Raw genomic sequence first — 19,539 nt, 5'->3', positions numbered from 1 at the left:
ATTTGTTAAAGAAATTTGATGTATCACTGTTGAAACCTTTTTGACATGTACAAGAAGTGAATTTGCAGCTTAACTCAAATCTTAAGGTAGAAACATTTAAAGACCATAAGCAAGCTCTTTTAATGTAATGTACTAACTTACTTTAAAATGAGAATGACATATATGAAGTACCTAAGATTAACTGCATTTGATCAACTAAGTAGACAACCTGGGCCAGCTTAAATCATAGAAAGGAGGAGTTGAGTACTTACAATATTAAAGATTCTACTTTATATATAGATGTAGTTCACTTAAAAAACATTAACAAGTGAGCTACAGCTATGAACTTTATCCATACAAAGAATCGACGGGTACTATTGTTTCAAAGTTAAAACTGGGAATATATTAATGGGATCAAGCACGGAAAATTAAATCTCAAAGAACAAAAAAATAGCGAAAACAGTAGGAATCTCACACTTTATTTCACTAAATTTGTAATTTACAAAGATGGTGCAATGTTGCGATTATTGAGGCTCATGCACCGGTGTTAGGGATCAGAACTTATGAAATTCCTTAGACAACAACTACACCATTATTTCAGTTTCTGCAAAACCAATTTGCAATGCCATATCTACGAATCCTAAAAACCCACATAACCAATGAAATAGGAGGGAAGAAAAGCACGAAAACAAATACAATGAATCACACACCCGCCATGAGAAAACAACTAAATGAGAATAGAGATTAGCACCTCTCATGACTCAGGTACATCAGGAACCTTATATGAATCTGGAGTAATTTCCGATAGCCACAATCCCGGGAAAACTGACTGCAAATAACCAAACACAGAACATAAACCAAGAGATTCAAATTCACATAAACATGTATAAATCAAAAACTGTGATAAACAGAAATCCACAATCTCCAATTTAGTAGCTAAAATAACAAGAATGGATTAAGATTTCATATCTACAGCTCGAAAACCCCATAAATTGAACTAATCAGTAGCTAAAAAGGCAACATTTTCAAAAATCCAAATCCAAAAAGACCTCAACTCCTTGCCAGATTTTCACATAAACCGAGAGATTCAAAATCACATAAACATGCATGAATCAAAAATTAGGATCAACATAAACTCGATGAAATCCATAATCTCCAATTTAGTAGCTAAAATAACATGAATGGATTACGATTTCACACCCACAGCTCGAAAAACCCGTAAAATGAACTAATCAGTAGCTAAAGAAACAACATTTTCAAGAATCAAAATCCAAACTTTTTGACAGATTTTCACAAAACCAACAAAAACACAAAGAACCCAGAAAGAAAAAAAGCTCACATCCAAATACTTCTGAACAATTCGAGGCCTCTTCTTAGGTCTCCTCGGAGGCCGAATCCGAGCAATCTGGAAAAAATCCTGCTCAATCTCATTCTTAGACAAAGAAACAGAAAATTTGAGTTTCTCATTAACATTAACAACACAGCTATTCCTCCTAGGAGAATCAATCTCCAAACTTCTCCTCCTTGGAGAATTAATAACACCACCATCATTATTATTATTACTATAAAAAACGTTTCTTTTATCCTCAATCTTCAGTGGCGCTTTACAAGCTGCTCTTCTTGTCCTCAAATTCCAAGGCTTGGAACAAGATTCATCATTAGTTCCATTGCCATTAGTACCATTGGGATTAGCATTGGAATTCAAATTCAAATTCAAATTCACATTCACATTCACATTTTCTTCAACAAAAGAAGAGACCTTTTGATGAATTTGGTGATCATGGGTATTGCCATTATGAAGAGCATTGGTGGTGGCGGCGGCGGTGGTGGATTGGTGGTGGTGGTGGTTGGGAGTGGTGAGTTTGATGCATTTGAGAGTTCTTTGATGTCCCCATTTCAAATTGTAAGGTAATGAGAAGTTGTGGAGTGGTGGCTTGGGATTGGATGGATCTTGGGGTGTCATTTTGTTGATTCATCAACCATATGTGAAGAAGAAGAAGAAGAAGAAGAAGAAATGGAAGAGAATGAGTTGTTTTTGTTTGGGGTGTGATGATCGCCGGGAAATTTTATATTTATATGTGTTAACTCAGAGACAAGCGGTTTTAACGTTCGGGTAAACTTTAGGTGGGTTTCGTCTTTCCAAGGGTATTTTTGCTATTTCCACAATCTGTTTTTTTGTTTTGTAATTTTTATTTTATGAGATAATAGTAATATTTTTATTTTTATTTTTTTTAATTAACATTTTTGTATAAAAATAACTAATATGACATTGTTGTGAGTTTACTTTTATAAAACAATACTAGTATTTTTATTCTTTTAGTTGATGTTTTTAATATATTTTTTTATAAAATTCTATTATAGTATGTAAATATAAAAAAGAGGATAAAAGAGTAATATTTTGAATTAAAAAAAATGGTCTTAGATGATTATAAGTTATTGAAAATAATTTATATGTTTGTGAGCGGGGCGGGATTCAGGGGTTGCTCGCCCAAATTTATGGCAGAGTTCGGATCTGGAAAGGTTTGGAAAAATGTTTTTTCAACTGACTAGACAACCTCACACATTTATGGGTGAGATCATCGTGCACCAGACCAATAAACCGGGTTCGATGGACACTATCAAAACTCTTATACTTAGGCTATCGACCACATCGTATTTACATGACATATCCGATTATCTAATCTTTATCATACATGCATGTCATAGGATAATGAGCCGAAAATGTAAACAAGTCTGTAAAGCTAATAAAGAAAAGTGATAAAGCACCTCAGACGCGCATATGACTCGATCTCGGACTGACATGTGAGGCATGTAGCAAATATCCTAAGCATACATCTAATGTTGGGATGTCTATCAAGCAGCAAACAGAGGTGGGTCTAAGTCATTTTACATGCATAAACCCTAAACCAGATGTGTAAGTGAGATTTATTTTATTTTAAGACATTTTTAATACTTATAAAACCACTATTACGTTTTCATGACAATCCTGTGATTTCTAAGTGATTTGCTATATTTGCTGGATTTAGTGCTAAGTTAATGAGGTTAAGTTATTAGATTGTTAATATTTGAATCTCTAAATGCTTTAGAAAGTGTATAAACATTACAAACATACACAAAAACAATTGATATACATATAAGGTAAAAATTGTTTTTTAACCTTGTAGACTCGGAGTGTCCGACACTCGTCTGTCGTCCAGTAGTCTATTCGATCAGAATCTAGAATCAGTTGAAATACGGAAGTTCTTTGTCTCGTTGATACGGATCCACTAATTTGAACTGATGTCAATTTCGAGTTCAAAAGAACCTGGAATTGCTTTTGGAACTTTCTGGTCTCCAGTGGGCTTGGGCTTCAGGACTCGGTTGGCATGGCATATAACAAAAATGGAATTTGAGCCTGAAATACATTTGGATTTAGATCATTACAATATAGAATAATATCCTACAACTATTTACAAAATCGTAGGCTCAAACAGGATCCAATTTTGAGCTCAAACGATCTTGGGAACACAAAAACAAGCTCTAGAACGCATTTAAGAGACTTGGGAGAGTCTGGTGGTGAAGAACAGTGACGACATCTAGAGAGTGGCGATGGATCCACTATGAGTGGAGTCGGTACCATTATGGGATGGCGGCAACGCCATGATATGGTGACGGTGCGCCGTCGCAACTGGTTTGTGGCAGATCGTCATTTCTTTGATTTTCATGTAAAAACGACATATGAAAACACATAGGGAAAGGTTTGGACATGAATATACTTTAAAAATACATCCAAAAAATAGAAATGCACATCCTAAACATGTTTTAAAACTCAAAATCATAGCGATCATGAAAAGAGCACAATTATGGCAAACAATGGCAGTTCGAGTCATAATCATGCATTCTAAGCATAAAAAATCGACAGTTAAGCATGGTAAAGATTTGGAACAACATATAATCGAAAATATGTGTGTGAATATAGTGAAAAAAAACCCTAGACATGTTTCTAAGATCGTGGCATGGCAATCATGGCAAAAATACAGTTTATGGCAAGATATTAAAAATCAAACTAAAAATACATCCTAAACATGAATTTTAACATTTCTAGAATAGACATGGAAAAAGTGATGAAAAGGTTATTTGGATCCTCAAAAGTACCTTCATGATTCTTGGCTCGTTTTCTACCAATCTGGATGTAGAATCCAGCTTAGGATCGATGTGCAATAGGGCTTTCTTGATTGATTGAAGCAGAAAAGCTTATTTGCTAGATTTGAATTGAAAGTGGTGGTGGTGTGGTTCGGCCCACACTATATAATTTTAGGGTTTATATTTTAGTCTTTGATGCGTACTGGTTCCTTCTCTGGCTAGGTGAATTAAGGTGTCTATTTATAAAGGTTAGGTTAGACCTAGGGCCAACCAGAGTCTAAATTGTATTAGGAGTCTACAAGTGAGTGTTAGAGGTGAACTAGGAATGTGAAAGTGTGTGAAGTGATTATCTTAGAAGTCTAATTAGGATAATTACAACATTAATTTTGTATTGATTAAGCTATGCCATAAAAAAGGTGGCTAAAGATCTTTTAGGTGCCTATAAATGTCAAAAAAGGCTTTTGGGATTTTAGGGGTTTGGGTATGGTCAATTTACCCCGTCAAACTTGTAAATTGACTCATAAACTTATAAAATAGTGTAATTAGCCCAATTTATTAGACTTAGATAACAATCTCTTTGGATTTCTATAGGGTATTCGCGGATAATTACGTTTTAATCCTCTATTTTTATAACTGCGCACTAATCTAACCCGCTTGAATTCATACATGCAGATTGCTAGCTCGTCATCCAGACGAATTTCTCTAAAAATGACCATTGGACGCTGATAGGAGTATTTTACTCCTATTTAGAGTGCCGTTTCCGCATGCTTTTATTACGATTTATCATGGTTTTATGGTATTCCGAGTGCCTTATTATATGTTTTAGTATTTCAGGTACTTGGGAGCATTGCGGAAGCATTTTGGTACAAAAGATGGAAAAGTCGACGGAAAAGAGGCGAAAGCTCATTTGCAAGTCTGAAAATCCGACCCCGCTGCACTAATTGGAAATTGGAACCAGCTAGAAGCCTCAAATGAATTTGTGTTCTTCATGAAAGTTAAAGTAGACATCCTAACCTTTCCAACGGTTCAAGAATCGACTCAATCGGACATTTCTACACCAAGTTATGAAGTTACGAAGATCGCGGTTCTGCAGAGCAAAGGGTGTCTCGAACCAAGACACCAAAGTGTGATATGTGTCTCGATTCGAGACAAATGTGCCTGGAGGCAGATTATAGTGTCTCGAACCGAGACACTCCTCCATTCTAAGTGTCTTGGTTCGAGCTTAGGCTTGGAAAAAGGGGAATTTCTGATTTCAAACACACAAAAGGCTTGATTCTCTTTGCTTCTTTGGGCCAAACACTCCTTGAGTGAATGTTTTTCTTTCCTCTTTTGTAACCATATAAAAACCCTTTTATCTCTATTTTAGGTTATGTCATGATTTTGTAGAGAATTGTTAGACATCTCATTATTGTAGCAACACTTTCTCTCTATCTTTAAATCATTGTTCTTATTGTTCTTACTAAAAGTAGTAAAGGATCTTCATAGTTCTTGGTGTTCTTCAAACTAATTTCCAGATTTTGCTATATTGGGAAACTTATTAAATACAAGTATTAGTCTTGTAATTGAAGCTTCATTATCTTGTTCATGTGTTTAAGGTTCATTTATTACTCCAAGGTACTTAAACTTTACTCTATGCCTAATCTTCATTATTGCTTAATTAGTTTTGCCATGATGATGATTAGTAGCTAAACCCCTTGTTTAGGGGTTGTTATGATTGCCATGTTTGATTAAATAGGTGATTAGGGTTAGGTTTTATGGGTGATGTTGGTTGTTGTGCTTCTTGAGCTTAATGCTTAGAATAGGTTGGCCTCTTATTCTTTGCTATGTGGTTTAATTAGGAGGACGAGAGTTAACTAATTAGACTATACCTAGGGGAGTACATGCTTTAGACCTAGATGCATTAGCATGATCTAGGGCTATCTTGGTTGTGGAGTTTGCTTGATTAGTTGGCTCGATTAACTCTATCGAAATCTATGAGCACGAGAGTGGATTAGATTTCGGAATTGTTAATCAAGTTTTGACTCTTTCACTTCCGGCTCGAGAGAGCGGAATTGGTTCCGTAGAATAGCTTGACCCGACCTAAGTTCCCATCACCTTGACCCAAACTACCTAGATATGACTTTGGCATGACTAGCAACCTCCAAGCGTTTTTACCCTTAGTTGAATCCTTATTGTTCAATCTTGTTTAATTTAATTTAATTGCAAGTTTAGTAGTTGTTTACCTTTAGACTTTGGATACTTTGAAAACCATATTCATGTTTGCTAAACGAATTGAATAGCAACTAAATTCACTCTCATCGATAATCACTCTTGAATTCACTCCTTGTGGGATCGACAATCCGGACTTAGGTCCACTCTATTACAAGTTGGGTTTATCCTCAACAGACGCTTCAATCCCTTATCACTTTTACCTGTCTGAAAAAAGATTGTCTACCATTTCCCCCCTCTTTGACGGGAATTGAAAAAGTATGCCAATTCATGTCAAAAAAGAAGCTCGTCGTTCGACAAGCAACAAGGATACCGCCAACTATTGGAGGTACTCGCTCGCCGATGTTTTGATAATGCCCTAGCCTGAGCATTACCGATTCTGGTGCATGATCATGATTCCGTGCCCCCTAATTTGGTTTACTTTGCGCCTGTCCGAGAGTAATACTTCTCAGCTGTCCTGAGGGTCATCCGCTGAGGGTCAACCTTTGAAATGATTTATTGATTGCTAGCTTATTAATTTATTATGTTTGGTGCCACGAGAGTGAGTTACGCTTGATTGATTTATGTGTGTGTGATTTTGTGGTTCTTTGAGGCTGGAGAGAGCGAGAATCATGCCTTAGGAACAATTCAGTTCTCATTTTATTTTCCATAATCCATATCCCATGATTTTCATGTCTAGGCACTAGTATCAACTCTCAAGTGTTTTACCCATAGTTTATAGTTTCATTTGATTGTTCGTTCTTTGTTAATTGCTACTTTAGAATTAATTGCGTGTTTAGTTTAATTGTGTCTCTTTTGCTTGTTTGCTCATTCTAGTTCATAATCATTCTCAAAATCTTGCTTGCTAAACGAATTTAGATTAGAATGAAAATCACTCTCACTAAAAGATTCTACCTCGGTCTTACCGATTATTACTAGTGGCGACACCGTACACTTGCGAAGGAAGACCAACAACGTGTCGCCTATTTCTGGATGCTTCTGGTGGAGGCATGACGCCTGTTTCTAGTAGTGGAGGTCTGACGTCTATTTCTATTAGTGGAGGCCTGACGCTAATTCTTAAATCTAGAGATTCTTGAGGTAGAATCCTGATGCCTATTCTTGATTCTGAAGATTCTTGAAGTAGAGGCAAGTTGCATGTTCTTGTCTAAGTTGTGAATTTGCAAAAATTGATCACATTTTTCATTTCTTATGAAATTGATCATGCTACTTGCTTTTGGAATTTGTTTTGCCCCCTCATTGAAGCATTCAGTATTCTGGATGGGAACTGGATGATTCAATGAAGAGTTTTTCTGTCTTGCCTGGCCTATTTTGGATACTGTTGTTTGATATTGGTGGGACCCATATGATTGTTTCTAAACAGTTTGTGCACGTTTCAACATTTACATAGCGCGATTGGGAGAGTGCATAAGAAGATTTTTGAAATTTTTGATTTATTGAAAAATAATAATATATTCCATTGTCTTATCGAATATGCTTTTAAAATATATGATTATTTATCTTTCTAGCATGTCGGGCCTTAGGCATAGACCACTAAGGCTTATGTCCAGGGCCACAAATGTTAAAGGAGTCCATATTTATATGGGGTCCTTTAAAAAATAAATACTATACTATTAATTTTTTTAAATATATTACTAAATTTATTAATAATGGATGTTATGATATAATTATAAAAATTATTTATTTTTTAGTAAATTTCAAAAAGGCCCATTTTTTAGTGATAGGTATTTTAATTTATATTTAAAAATTAATTGGCCTCTTTAATAATAACTAATAATAATAAAAAGTATAATTTATATATTTTCAATCGTTTGGGACCTAATCTCTGTTTATTTATCTATCTAATAACAAAAAGTAAATTATGTTATATGCATTTTGTTACTTTTTTTTTTATAAAAGTATGTTTTATTTTACAAAGAAATGTTATGAAAATCTAGCAAAAATCTATCAATGATGTACTTCAAAACCTACTAATAATCTACCTAGAACGTACCTTTGTAAAACAAAGCAAAATAAAAGCGTATGTTTGTGAAAAAAATAAAGCGAGCATATATTTGCCAACAATTAGACGAAAATACTAAAAATTCGTCTCAGGCCTCATTTCGTCTAAGGCGGCCCTACTTTTTAGGTATATGTGTTGGTCAATAATCGAAACATGCATGCATGAAAAAATCTATATAATTGGCTCATTTAATAACCGGTACAATTGAGATACTTTCAGTTTCAAGCGACTATACCCCTGTTGTTAATTAGTCCTTTCAAATTTTCATAATTGACTATTTCTGTGAGTGCTTTACACGACGTTATCGATAATCCTAAGAAGAGCTTTAGTGAACTTCTCTCACTACTTAGATCATCCCACTCCGGGATAGATATTTGTTGGGTGGTGACTCTTGCAGCCGGTGGAAAACTTTCTCTCTTTGGCTCCTATTTGGGTGGGATGGTCTGTGTGAACGTTCGCCTCTACTCCTTGTAAAGATTTTTATGGTCAAATCTTTTTCAACCAGTAGGTTATTTTGAGAAATCCACTTAGCAGGCCGTTGTCCTTTTTAAGACAGTTTGGATCATTCACATTATTTAAGGGCAGAACCCATTGAAACAGAATTATATTTAGAAGTGAATAGCTTCCTTATACCGGTTATTCAATGAACTAGTTATATAGCTCGATTTTATCACATATGTGTGTATGAAGATTGAAAATATCATGCCTGTGGCATAACTAAATAAATAAATAAAATAAATTGTTTAAAAATATTCAAATACATAAATAAAAAGGCCAGAAGTTTTTGTTTATAAGAGAACGAAACTCTCAATGCTCCAAACGTGGGCTGGGTCAGAAATTAGAATTCGAAACATTTGTCTTTCAAAGTTGAACAAATTTGCCAAAAGAATAAGCAAAATGTGGACTCCCTATTACTGAAAAGAAATCTAAAAAAATATTGATTTTGAAACAGTCATTTTTAATGGCAAGGGCTTAGTTTCAAGGCATCTCAAGCATACGGCATCATCATGTAAGGATTCACAACTTGTTCAAGCTGCATTGTTGTTGGGACATCTTGAAGTTCGTCAAGCACGTCGACCTGTCTATGCTCGAGCTTCAACAGCAGTTCAGTTGAACAAGGATTTGATTTTCATCAGGTTTTTTCTTCAGAATATATTGTGTATAAATCGTTTTCGCATGTATAAATTATTTTGAGCAAATGTTGTCATGTTCTGTAAGGATTGTAACTAAGTTTTATAATATTTTTATTTTTATGATTATCAGTGGCAGGAAAAAAATCCTAGCATTAAAAATGTGATCGAGACGTTCTGATGTATTTCTTGATTTTTGGCATACAGAATTTAATTGAAAAACAAACTTAAAATGAACTAAAACAGTGAATAACAATTCTATATGAAATATCTATTCTATGTATTACTCATTTCATAAACCTAATATAACCTTAATGATTCCGCTAATAATAGAAGCAATTCACCCATTTCACATATCCACTTATATTCACATATGCAATTCTAATCCAATTTTTTAAATACATGCATTTTCAATGTAAATACAAATTCATAATTATTGTTTTTGATGTCTTGTAATTATATTTAAAATATTAGTAATTTGTTTAAAAAATATCATAAAAAGTTAAATAAAAAAGTAACTTAAAGTATCATTAAAGATACAAATGAGATATTTCACAAAATATTTCCTTCTAAAATAGAAAGAAATAGGATTGGAGTACAATGCTACATAAAATTGCTTCATATAGGCGTTAGGGTATCACAACCATTGCGAAAATATTTGAGCTTTGAATTTTGTATGTTCACCTCTAATGATTATATCCATTATTTGACGTCAGTTTATACTACTATATGATTTCTAATCTCTTCTATAATGAGGCAGACACAGAAGATTGGTTAAATCAAGGAGAAAAAAATGCAGTAACCGACTAAATATATTGATGCGAAAATCCTACACATTGCGGCTTTCAGATGCAGTAATGCTCCTCCTACTCGACATAAAAATTGAAGACAATGTTGTCTGGAAAACTTTCGCCACCTATGCTAACCGTTGAACTCAAACAACAAAAATCAATTTTCAGAAGAATTTATACATATTAACATAGAACGTGGTGAGGAAGAGAATTGATTGAACAGATAATATATACAGGTTAATGCCTAATTGCCTATACCTCTTTATCCAACAGTAGGAGAAGAGTTTGGTTTCGCCGTCTCACTCTTGATCACCCGGGTATTGTAGGATCCGCACACACACTTGTGATATAACCAATGAAATCGTGCTGTGCCCTTTTGATCACAGTCATTGCATAGTATTTCCTGCATCAAAAATACAAATATCATCAATCGGGCAAGTACCGCAACAGTACTAGGATAACGAGACATTTCAGTAATTATACCGTGCGGAGGCATAAATAAGGGCCTATATACCTGATAGTGATCTCTGTATTCCTCTGGAAGCACCTCAGCATCCAACAGCGCATCAAGCATGCCAAAGTAAACCTATGTTGGTTTAAGTACAAGGAAGAATAATAGTTTAACTTTATGTCTTGTGAAGGTAAGTAAATCAACACAGCTGAAATCAATAATAAAACAGACCAACCAATTTCTTTTTATTTTTGGGTTAATTGCAAAAAAATTATAAACTTTAGCGTATTTTGCAATTATAATCTATACTTTAAAACTTGATAATGTAAGACACAAACTATCATTTTTTTATAATTCAAAACAACGAGCAATTTTCCAATAAAAAATTAACCACATCGGCATTTTTCATCAATAAATAGCTCGGTGTTCCGAATTGTAAATCTTGATAGTTCGCGCCTCTTATTGCCAAGATTTAAAATTCGTGTTGTAAAAGACTAAAAGTCCGTGATTTAATTTGGATCTCCTATATTGATATTCTCTATCTATATATATTACAGGCATCCAAACTTTCATTGCATAAAGCATGGGTAATGTAATCTCTTAAGAAAATGATAAGAGAAGGTTGCTCACCGTCATATCTCCCAAGGATTTGCTGCAAATTGGGCAGGTGTAGTGACTGCAAGTGTACGCCTATACAAGTGAACAAAATGCACATAACAGATTAAATTCAATCATTCCGGGGTAATATCTAACGCAAAATAATGAAGGAAAACGGAAGACATTACGGAATAGAAGCAAGAGTGGTTGATAAAAAGAGACCTGAAAGCAAGCTGAGTGCATGTAATGACCGCAAGGCAAAGCTCTGACAGTTGCACTTGATGTGAACATAAAATCACAGCAGATGGGGCAGTTTGTCTCTAGACCTTTCTCCAAACACTTATGATTTACTAACTTAATCCCCAAGCAACAGTTGCAAGTCATGCAATGAAAGAAGTCAATGCCGAGACCCTTGCCCACACGACATAAATTGCAAAAAGGGCAATGATATACAGTCCTGAAATTTCAGAAAGCAGAATGTCAACTGTCATTCATAATAGAAGAATCTCTTGACAAGCTATGCAACTGATGTTTGAAAGGAAAATAACCAATTTAGTTTTGGGCTTTCTATAAATGACAATGAGCAAGCGGACTTGCTAGCATTGTTTTCAACCATTAATATAAACTTGAAACCTTCCAAAGAATAACAGACTACGTCCCATGATATAGAGTTATCAAAACTTCATCAGGCAATAAAAAAAATTATGAAGTTTCACGATGAAGTTTCTATAAATAAAGCATATGGTGTTAAGCTTCATAGCCCACTCTGTACATATTTATTCCATAGATTTAACTAGTAAGGCAATGTCATGGTCCATATTTCATCAGCCTGTATGGATTTTAGTTTTTTGACCGTCCACTAATGAAAATTTCACTTCTATTGTTTCAATAAACGGCTAATGGTAGCTTCCACTAAAAAATAGTTTGATTTTCACTTTTCGGTCCATTTTTAGCATGTCAAGCTTGCAAGGAAATGCTAGCAAACATCAGACGTCGTGCATGAGGAGAGATCGTGTAATGATTGGAATTGTTAAAACAGGTAACAGCATGTTCCCATAAGCTATCTCATGTTGGAAGGATGTTAAGAGGAAATGGAACCTACAATACATGGATATCATACAAAGCACTTCGTAATACACAACAAATTTTTAAAGATACAAATGTGAAATAGAGCACAAATACATTAAAAGATGAAAAGCCATAAACAAGTGCAAACATGGATAATAACTTCTCTTTAGATAGTTCTGTTTTAGGGGATTAATTCAGTTCATAGATAACCACTCCAAATGTTTAGATAGTTCTGTTTTAGATGTTTCATTCATTTTCCTACTATGGCAATATAAAGAAGGCACAAATGATTCTACTGAAGCATTTGTTCATTCAAGGAAATAAGTACAGAAGTTTCAGAATTTGCACCTTTCATCATCGAAAAACTTGCATATACTACAATAATACTTTGCCATAGAAAGTCCATTACATGCAGGTGTGCTGCAGATTGGCCCAACTGCCTGAATCTTCAGACAGCCCATGCACATCATTTCTGATGTCGCTTTTCTGCAGCAAATCAGAAAGCATCATGCATTCAGATAATTCAGTTTAAATAAAAAGCTTAATTAATAATTGCAAACATTACCTTTCCATTGAGTGATCACTCACTTTGTCATGGCAAAATCTACATGGGAAAAACTTGCCGCAGCAAGCAGCACGAAGTTTACAATTTCTCTTGTAGTGTTCACATCCAAATACTTTTTCTTTTTGATCTCGATACGATGGTTGGCATTCTGTTCCGTCATCAGCATTAGAAGATTCACCCGGTGTTGCTTGAGGTAACTTCTGCTGAGCAGCTATCCAGCGACTAAAAGATACCATTTACTTGTGGATTAGTTCCAAATAAGAAAAAGAAATCAATACATTACTTTCTCCTATTCTACACAAGATATAGCAATATGAAAAAGCAGGAGCAGGTGGAGAAAAAATGCAAATATTACTAATGACAATAGATAACCAATCATTTGTTAGTTTTAGAAAATAGAGGTAAACAAAGCAAAGTTATGACCATCAGAGCTCACCTAGTCAGAAGATTTTGAACAAGATATGATTTTCTTCTTGGATCAAGAGTTGAGTCCCTATACACCTTTCTAATCTCAGATTCAAGCTCATTTTGATTCATACGGAAAATATCTTTCCACCCTGGCTTGAACATCTGATCACTTGGGTCCAAGTTCTCTTCAATCTCTTTGCCTGGAGAGAATAAAGCTAAAATGGATCAAAATCTTGGGATAGCATTTTTTTGGTAAAAGTAAAAAGCAATTTGAGTAAGCACAAGATGGCACAATAACTTGAGCATACAAACCTTCTCTAGAAATGCTAGCCTCTGACATTTCACTCTGCAAAGATGATTCTGTAGCTACATTCCAGCATTCATTCAACCAGTCATTAAACATCGTGTTTTTTGCTGCCTGTTTCCATGCATCTATCATTTTATTCTGCTCATCCTGAGTAAGAGCAGAAGTTACCCAAGGTAACATAGATTGCAGTACTTCAGCACCGGTAGTACCAATTATACGGCCAACTATTTTGTCTTGTTCCTGAACAGAAAAATACTTTCCAAACAATGGCCACAATTCAAGTTCTTCTCTGAAAATATGGTCATCAAGAGTAACTCTTACAGATTTGCACATTCCTTGCAGCTTAGTGGCAAGCTCACTATACCTTACCATACAATTATCATCGCGTGCAACAGATTTATTCATGTTACCTGCTGATGAATCCTCCGACAATTGGGACATCAGCAAATTTTTATGAAGCAATTCAAGCTCAGAAAGGACACATGAAATATCTTCAAATAGTCTTTCCTCTTGCTTATGGTCCAGCATGTATGAGTGACTGACATTATGAAGTGCTTCTTTGGATTCTAATGCAGGAAAAACAACATCATCCTCAGCATTACTATGAGCTCGATATAATCCCCATAGCAAACGGAACCTTCCAATGAACTGCTGAAGAAGTGCCTCATCACAATCACTTAGCTTCCCAGATTCAACATCCAGATACTCCAAATCTTTTCTTATAGCTTTATGAAACTTAAATATTGTATCTATTGGTCGCTCTATGCATCCAGTTTCAGAGGAACTATTATCTACTTCCCAGACAAAAAGACTGGAGTTAAGAGCTGGAGCACAGGAGCTAAACGACAAGGACCGCAACGATTTGGCAGAACAAAGAGAACTAAATTCCAGATTACTGCTATTAACTCCTAAAGCTGGGACGCAACAAGACCTATCTGTACTGGATGGTTTATTAGAACTTGGACTCTCTGAGGGTTTAAGGGCATTGCAATTTTTGCATAACATTGAGATGTTTCGTTTGACTGGCCTTTCGCTGTCATCCCCATGGACTAATCCAGGTTTGTTTTTAGAACAAAATACAGAAGAACAGGCAGAGCATGATCCAGCATCTTCTTCAATATCGGAAAATTCTTTAGCAGGACAACAACCAATTGCACTTGACAAGCATGCACCCTGGTTACGCCCCTTGCATGCCCAGCCAGTGAAAAGTGTTATCAGGGCAGTATCTATTGCAGGTGCTGAATCAAACAAATATTGAGTTTGAGAAAAAATATAGATGAGATTTATCAATAAAAAAACTACTGAAAATATAAAGGCAATGGACACAGAACCTGCAGACTGCATGTTCTTGAGAATTTTTTTGGCTTCGTCTTCATTTAGGGTCCCAACCAGCCATGGCAACACACGTTCAATCAATTTCAATGGCATCACGCATAAGCTTTGGTATAATAGCTCCTGCTGCCTTTTGAAGCTGAAGTGCTTTTGGGCAAGAGGAAGAACCTAGACATGCCAGAAACTTAGAAAATGGTCTCCAAGAATCATAGGGGATGTTTGGTGCTATAATTTTCTAGTGGCCAATCATCTATTAGACTCCAAACTGAATTTATCAGCTTTAAATTGGAAAAAAGAAGACAAACCGAAGTATAGCTAACTGGAGCATCTTATTGACTCCTATAGTAGTTTATTTGACTTAGCTCGGTAATAAAAGAAACAAAACTTCACAGTTCACAGAGTACCAAACATCCCCCAAAAGAAACTTCACCTCAACAAAAAACACTCACCTGAACTTCCTCATTATAGAAATGCTTTTCTATAGTTTCTATTATTTGATTAGCATGTGAGCACAGCTTTGCATAAAACTCAGCAGATGAACTAGAGTTTGCACCTGAACGTTGAACACTTTCAATTAAGCCTCTAAACTCATTAAATTGACTCTCTTCTTCAGCGTGCTCTTGGAAGAAAGATAATTTCCCATCTACTGCAGGAAATATGACCGTGTCCTCAGCAATGCTGCCATGGAAGAAAGATAATTGGGCAAATGATTCACATTACACAATTTACAGGACACTTCATGTGCATTTATATTGGCCATGTTGGAACTTGGGAACACAGCCTTGCATCCAAAATGTCGAGGGAAGAAAAGAAAATTCTTAACATCTTTGCTCAAATTAGCTATTACAGTATGGCCCAACTTTGTGATCCTTTTCCATAATAATCAAGCTTGCCAATGGAGAAAACAAAATATGAAAAACACACCAATAATGGTGGAAAATTTTGGAAATCTAACAATATGGTGTCATCATATGACAAAAGCTCTTTTCCACTAACATTTTCATATTGACACTATACAATTTAAAAACAAAGAAATCCTTTCTTTTCCGAGTATACGACAAGCTATATCTCACATATGAAGAAAGACACAAAGGCCTGCTGTTTGAAATGAAAACAGGCTAAATGTTAAGAAGTTGTGATGAAACTAAAACTAACAAAAAAAACACAAATATCACATTAGCTGCCAGGTGAAGCATCCAATTGACTGTTGTACTTCTATATAAAAAACCGAAGAAACTGATATGTTGGCAGAACTCCGAGTAGGAAAGAAGTACCTGTGGAAAATGCAAACTTCAGCAATAAATTGCAACCGATCATCAAAGGCTGATAAGTTTGTAAAATCTCCAGAAGATTGTATCTTTCTAGCTTCCTCAGCTATCTCATTTAGTTCTTTTTTAATAGCATTATGCCAAAGCAATATTTCATTTATTGGGTGGATTCCCACAATGTCTGAAGCAACATCACTTGATTCCAGGTATTTCCTTTTCCCGATCTTGTATTTCTCACAAGGACATATCACATTATCCAATTCGTGAGTCATTGCACTAGAATCTACACAGTATGGATCCTGAGGATTATCCAGACAATTTCCAACTTTCATCACACTATTCCTCCTTTCTATCCAGGTGAAAATTACCTTGAGCAAAAAAAATTCTAATAAATTATCTGACTTAAGCAAAATCCATAAAGAAAAAGAGTAACAAAAATTGCTGAATGACAGAGGAAACCTACCTGCTGAAGAAGCTTCTCTTCTGGGATTATCTTGCTTAGGCATCTAACCATATCTTGGCATTCAAAAGGTGAAATAGAAGATGCTAACCATGGTAGGAACTCCGCCAGCATGTTCACAGGAATGCTGCATACAAACTGCCACATTAGAGATGCCTGCTCTTCATGGGAAAACTTCTCAATAAGCAAAGGAAAGACCTGACATGATTGAGGAAAGAAAGTTTCTGTTATTTTGAGTCAATATTATTTTGATCAACATTATCAGTCTTAGCCAAAATCTGCTCACAATCACAGGTCCTCTGATGCCACTTTGATGCAGGAACCATGAAATAAGTTCAAAATAAAATAAAATGCAGGAGTTGTATAAACTTCATAATATCAAGAACTGAAGGTTCAAATTATTCCAAGTATAAAGTCATCAAAATGTTACATGGATCAACAAGTGAAGAAAAAGGCCCTTATTCTCCTTTCCCTCCCTTTCCCCCCCATCCCTGAAACAAAAAAAAAAATCCTTTTTCCTCTTCTCAGGAAAATGCAAGAGTGAGAGTCTTTTAGAAATAACAAGCGTACAAGTTCTCTTATAGACAATTATTCAATTTTAAGCCTTTCCAATTCTCTCTCCCTTCCCCTTTGCACTCGAAACCTAAATCTTAGCTGCAGTACCTTAGATGTTGATCATTGCTTATGAAATGGCCAGGCTCATGGCTAGTGAATTTGGTTTTCTATTTTAGAGAACAGTGAACTCCTCCTGGTAAGCAAAATTCTAGGATTTTGATTAAAATGATGCTGGTCTTTTACCTATTTTGTCAACTTTAACAATTCTTTTACCTATTTTCCTTCAAATGAAATCATAAGGATTCACAAAAAACCATAACAAGTACATATAACTTCGCAAAAATCATTACGAGCACAGCACAAGGAGAGGACATATACTGTTTGATTATAAGGTAATAGAAGTTCTAAATGAGGTGTAACCTGTTCTTCTTCCTTAGCCAAGTGTTGACTAAGCGAAGTCTGGAGTGCTCCTGTACAAGACGCTAATTCCTTTGAGAAACTTTCATCATTTTGCTTACAATAAGAATCAAGCAGCCGGAATAGCTGATCAAACAGGCAACATTCACCCTTATGTTCAAGAGAATATGTCCGTGCGACATTCTTGACTCGTATGTCCAGAGCTGGAAATATAACCTGCATTTTCCATTTAATCACTCTAAAACAACTTCTATCATTCGTCGTGTCATAACTACCAATTCTTTCCTCTTCAAAATTGCTGTATTTAATGAATAATACAATAAAAGTCACACCTAGCACACTTTAAATTCCGAAATCGAAAAGGAATCTACTCTTTAGATATAGAATGCTAGAATCTCAATTGGTAAGAAACTATCCATAACTTCTTTACAGCATTTTTATATTCGAATTTATCGAAAATAACATCTAGTTTATGCAAATTCTCTTTCAATTTCTCACTTCTAATAAAAAAAACTGATATAAATTTCCATAATCCAGTCCTAAGGCATAGCAAACTAATCTTCAACTACTATAGCTTTGTCTTCTCTAACAGCTTAAAACAAACACTAGAGAGTCAATCGATCAAATATCTGATAGTTGAGCTGAAAATTTGAATATAAAAATGAAAACGAAGTACCTCATCTTCGGCATTGGAATGGTGGTTATAAATGAGTCTGATAAAACGGTAGCGTTCAAAGAGAGAGTTAACATCGACGACGGATTGACCGGTCGCAAAAGCTAAAGCTAATCGATGAAGCGAATCAAGCTCATTACGTATAGCTTTATGGAAGTACAGAAATATTAAAATTGGAGATTTTATTTCTTCGTCGTCGTCGTCGTTAAATTTATTATTAGTTGATTTCGGAAATGTCGTAATTCCTTCTCCTATCTGCAACTCCGGTAACGGCGTCGCCATTTCTGTGACGAACGAAAATGCTTTGGCGGCGAGTTATCCGTACGGTCAAATTTTTTATTTCTACTTAATAAAGAGGAGAGAAGGGGAAGTTGGATTGGAGGAAACAGGGAGAGACAGGGGAGCTGATAAGGAAGGCAGGAGGGAGATTTATATATGAGTGGATTAGATGCCACTTGGCATGCTGACTGGATAAAATGTGATGTAAGCAAAGAGGTGGTGTGGCTGTGGTTTGGTGGACAAGTGAAAAGTGATGATAGGTCTATTGGAGGATCAAGGGACTTTTCTCACACTTGTACTAAAAACAAATACTCCAAAAATAGCATATCTATCAAACAAAAAAAAGAAAATTGTGTTTTTTATTCATTAAAAAAAAAAAAATTGGACAACAAACTGCTAGTTCTTGGGTTTAAATTTTCCGGTTTAAAAACGTGATTTTGCTCATGTGGCGCTGATGTTGCATACACATCAGCAACACCTAAGTAAAATTGTATAGTTTGACATAATTGAAACGAAATCATGCGTTCCAGAAAAAATTTGATAGTATTGAAAAGTTTGAATTTTTGCGAAATTTTCATGAAAAATTTGGTCTTTTTTAATTATCTGGTCTAATTTATTTATATTTTCTTTTTCTATCGCATAATAATGATTGTACTTTCTCTCTTAACATAACCTTTCAACAATTTGATTTTTGAAGTAAAGAGAAAACGATCTATCTCTTTATATATACGTATATTTAGTTATATTTATAATATTTATTGATTGCTAATTTTCTAGTATGAAGACTATCAGATTGACTTGTGTTGTTTAGTGTATTTTTGTATGGTTTAGTCGGTTCTTACTACGTTTTAGGAGTGTCTAATATTTGTCAGATTTTCATCTATAAAGTTATTAGTGAACTGAGATTGTGATTATACTATTAAAGTACAT

General features: G+C 35.0%; 2 protein-coding genes across 4 annotated transcripts; both read right to left on the bottom strand.

Annotated features, from left to right (window-relative positions):
- Positions 1–430: 430 nt before the first annotated feature.
- LOC126686154 (uncharacterized) lies at positions 431–2,059 on the bottom strand. The gene is made up of 2 exons (XM_050380188.2): positions 1,319–2,059; positions 431–808 (listed from the first exon to the last, which is right to left on the bottom strand). The coding sequence occupies exons 1-2, from the start codon at positions 1,940–1,942 to the stop codon at positions 734–736; spliced, it is 699 nt and encodes a 232-aa protein (XP_050236145.1). The 5' UTR covers positions 1,943–2,059; the 3' UTR covers positions 431–733.
- An 8,036-nt stretch (positions 2,060–10,095) lies between these two features.
- Positions 10,096–18,741, bottom strand: LOC126687193 (zinc finger protein BRUTUS). Of its 3 annotated transcripts, XM_050381633.2 has the most exons (15): positions 18,334–18,740; positions 17,661–17,873; positions 16,689–16,883; positions 16,232–16,593; positions 15,407–15,635; positions 14,957–15,125; positions 13,631–14,863; positions 13,347–13,518; positions 12,911–13,132; positions 12,694–12,831; positions 11,500–11,734; positions 11,311–11,370; positions 10,744–10,815; positions 10,488–10,632; positions 10,096–10,354 (listed from the first exon to the last, which is right to left on the bottom strand). In XM_050381633.2, exons 1-14 carry the CDS (start codon positions 18,610–18,612, stop codon positions 10,492–10,494), a joined length of 3,720 nt encoding a protein of 1,239 aa, XP_050237590.1. In that variant the 5' UTR covers positions 18,613–18,740; the 3' UTR covers positions 10,096–10,354; positions 10,488–10,491. The 3 variants fall into 3 exon arrangements, 2 of the variants coding, with proteins under 2 accessions (XP_050237590.1, XP_050237589.1); XM_050381632.2 differs by having other exon boundaries at positions 10,096–10,632; XR_007644074.2 differs by lacking the exons at positions 10,096–10,354; positions 10,488–10,632; positions 10,744–10,815; positions 11,311–11,370 and having other exon boundaries at positions 11,600–11,734; positions 12,934–13,132; positions 18,334–18,741.
- Between the last annotated feature and the right edge of the window lie 798 nt (positions 18,742–19,539).

Source organism: Mercurialis annua, linkage group LG6, assembly GCF_937616625.2.
Source record: "Mercurialis annua linkage group LG6, ddMerAnnu1.2, whole genome shotgun sequence".
Taxonomy (NCBI): Eukaryota; Viridiplantae; Streptophyta; class Magnoliopsida; order Malpighiales; family Euphorbiaceae; genus Mercurialis; species Mercurialis annua.
The sequence above is the reverse complement of the archived record's forward strand: the minus strand, read 5'-3'. Positions and strand labels throughout refer to the sequence as shown.

Excerpts from the sequence above, each read along its gene's own strand:
- LOC126686154 (XM_050380188.2), bottom strand. The coding sequence starts at position 1,942 with ATGACACCCCAAGATCCATCCAATCCCAAGCCACCACTCCACAACTTC. Across the intron at positions 809-1,318 it reads TTGTTCAGAAGTATTTGGAT|TCAGTTTTCCCGGGATTGTG; the intron begins GTGAGCTTTTTT and ends GGTTATTTGCAG.
- LOC126687193 (XM_050381632.2), bottom strand. The coding sequence starts at position 18,612 with ATGGCGACGCCGTTACCGGAGTTGCAGATAGGAGAAGGAATTACGACA. Across the intron at positions 14,864-14,956 it reads CAAGAACATGCAGTCTGCAG|CACCTGCAATAGATACTGCC; the intron begins GTTCTGTGTCCA and ends TGTTTGATTCAG. Across the intron at positions 12,832-12,910 it reads AGTGATCACTCAATGGAAAG|AAAAGCGACATCAGAAATGA; the intron begins GTAATGTTTGCA and ends GATTTGCTGCAG.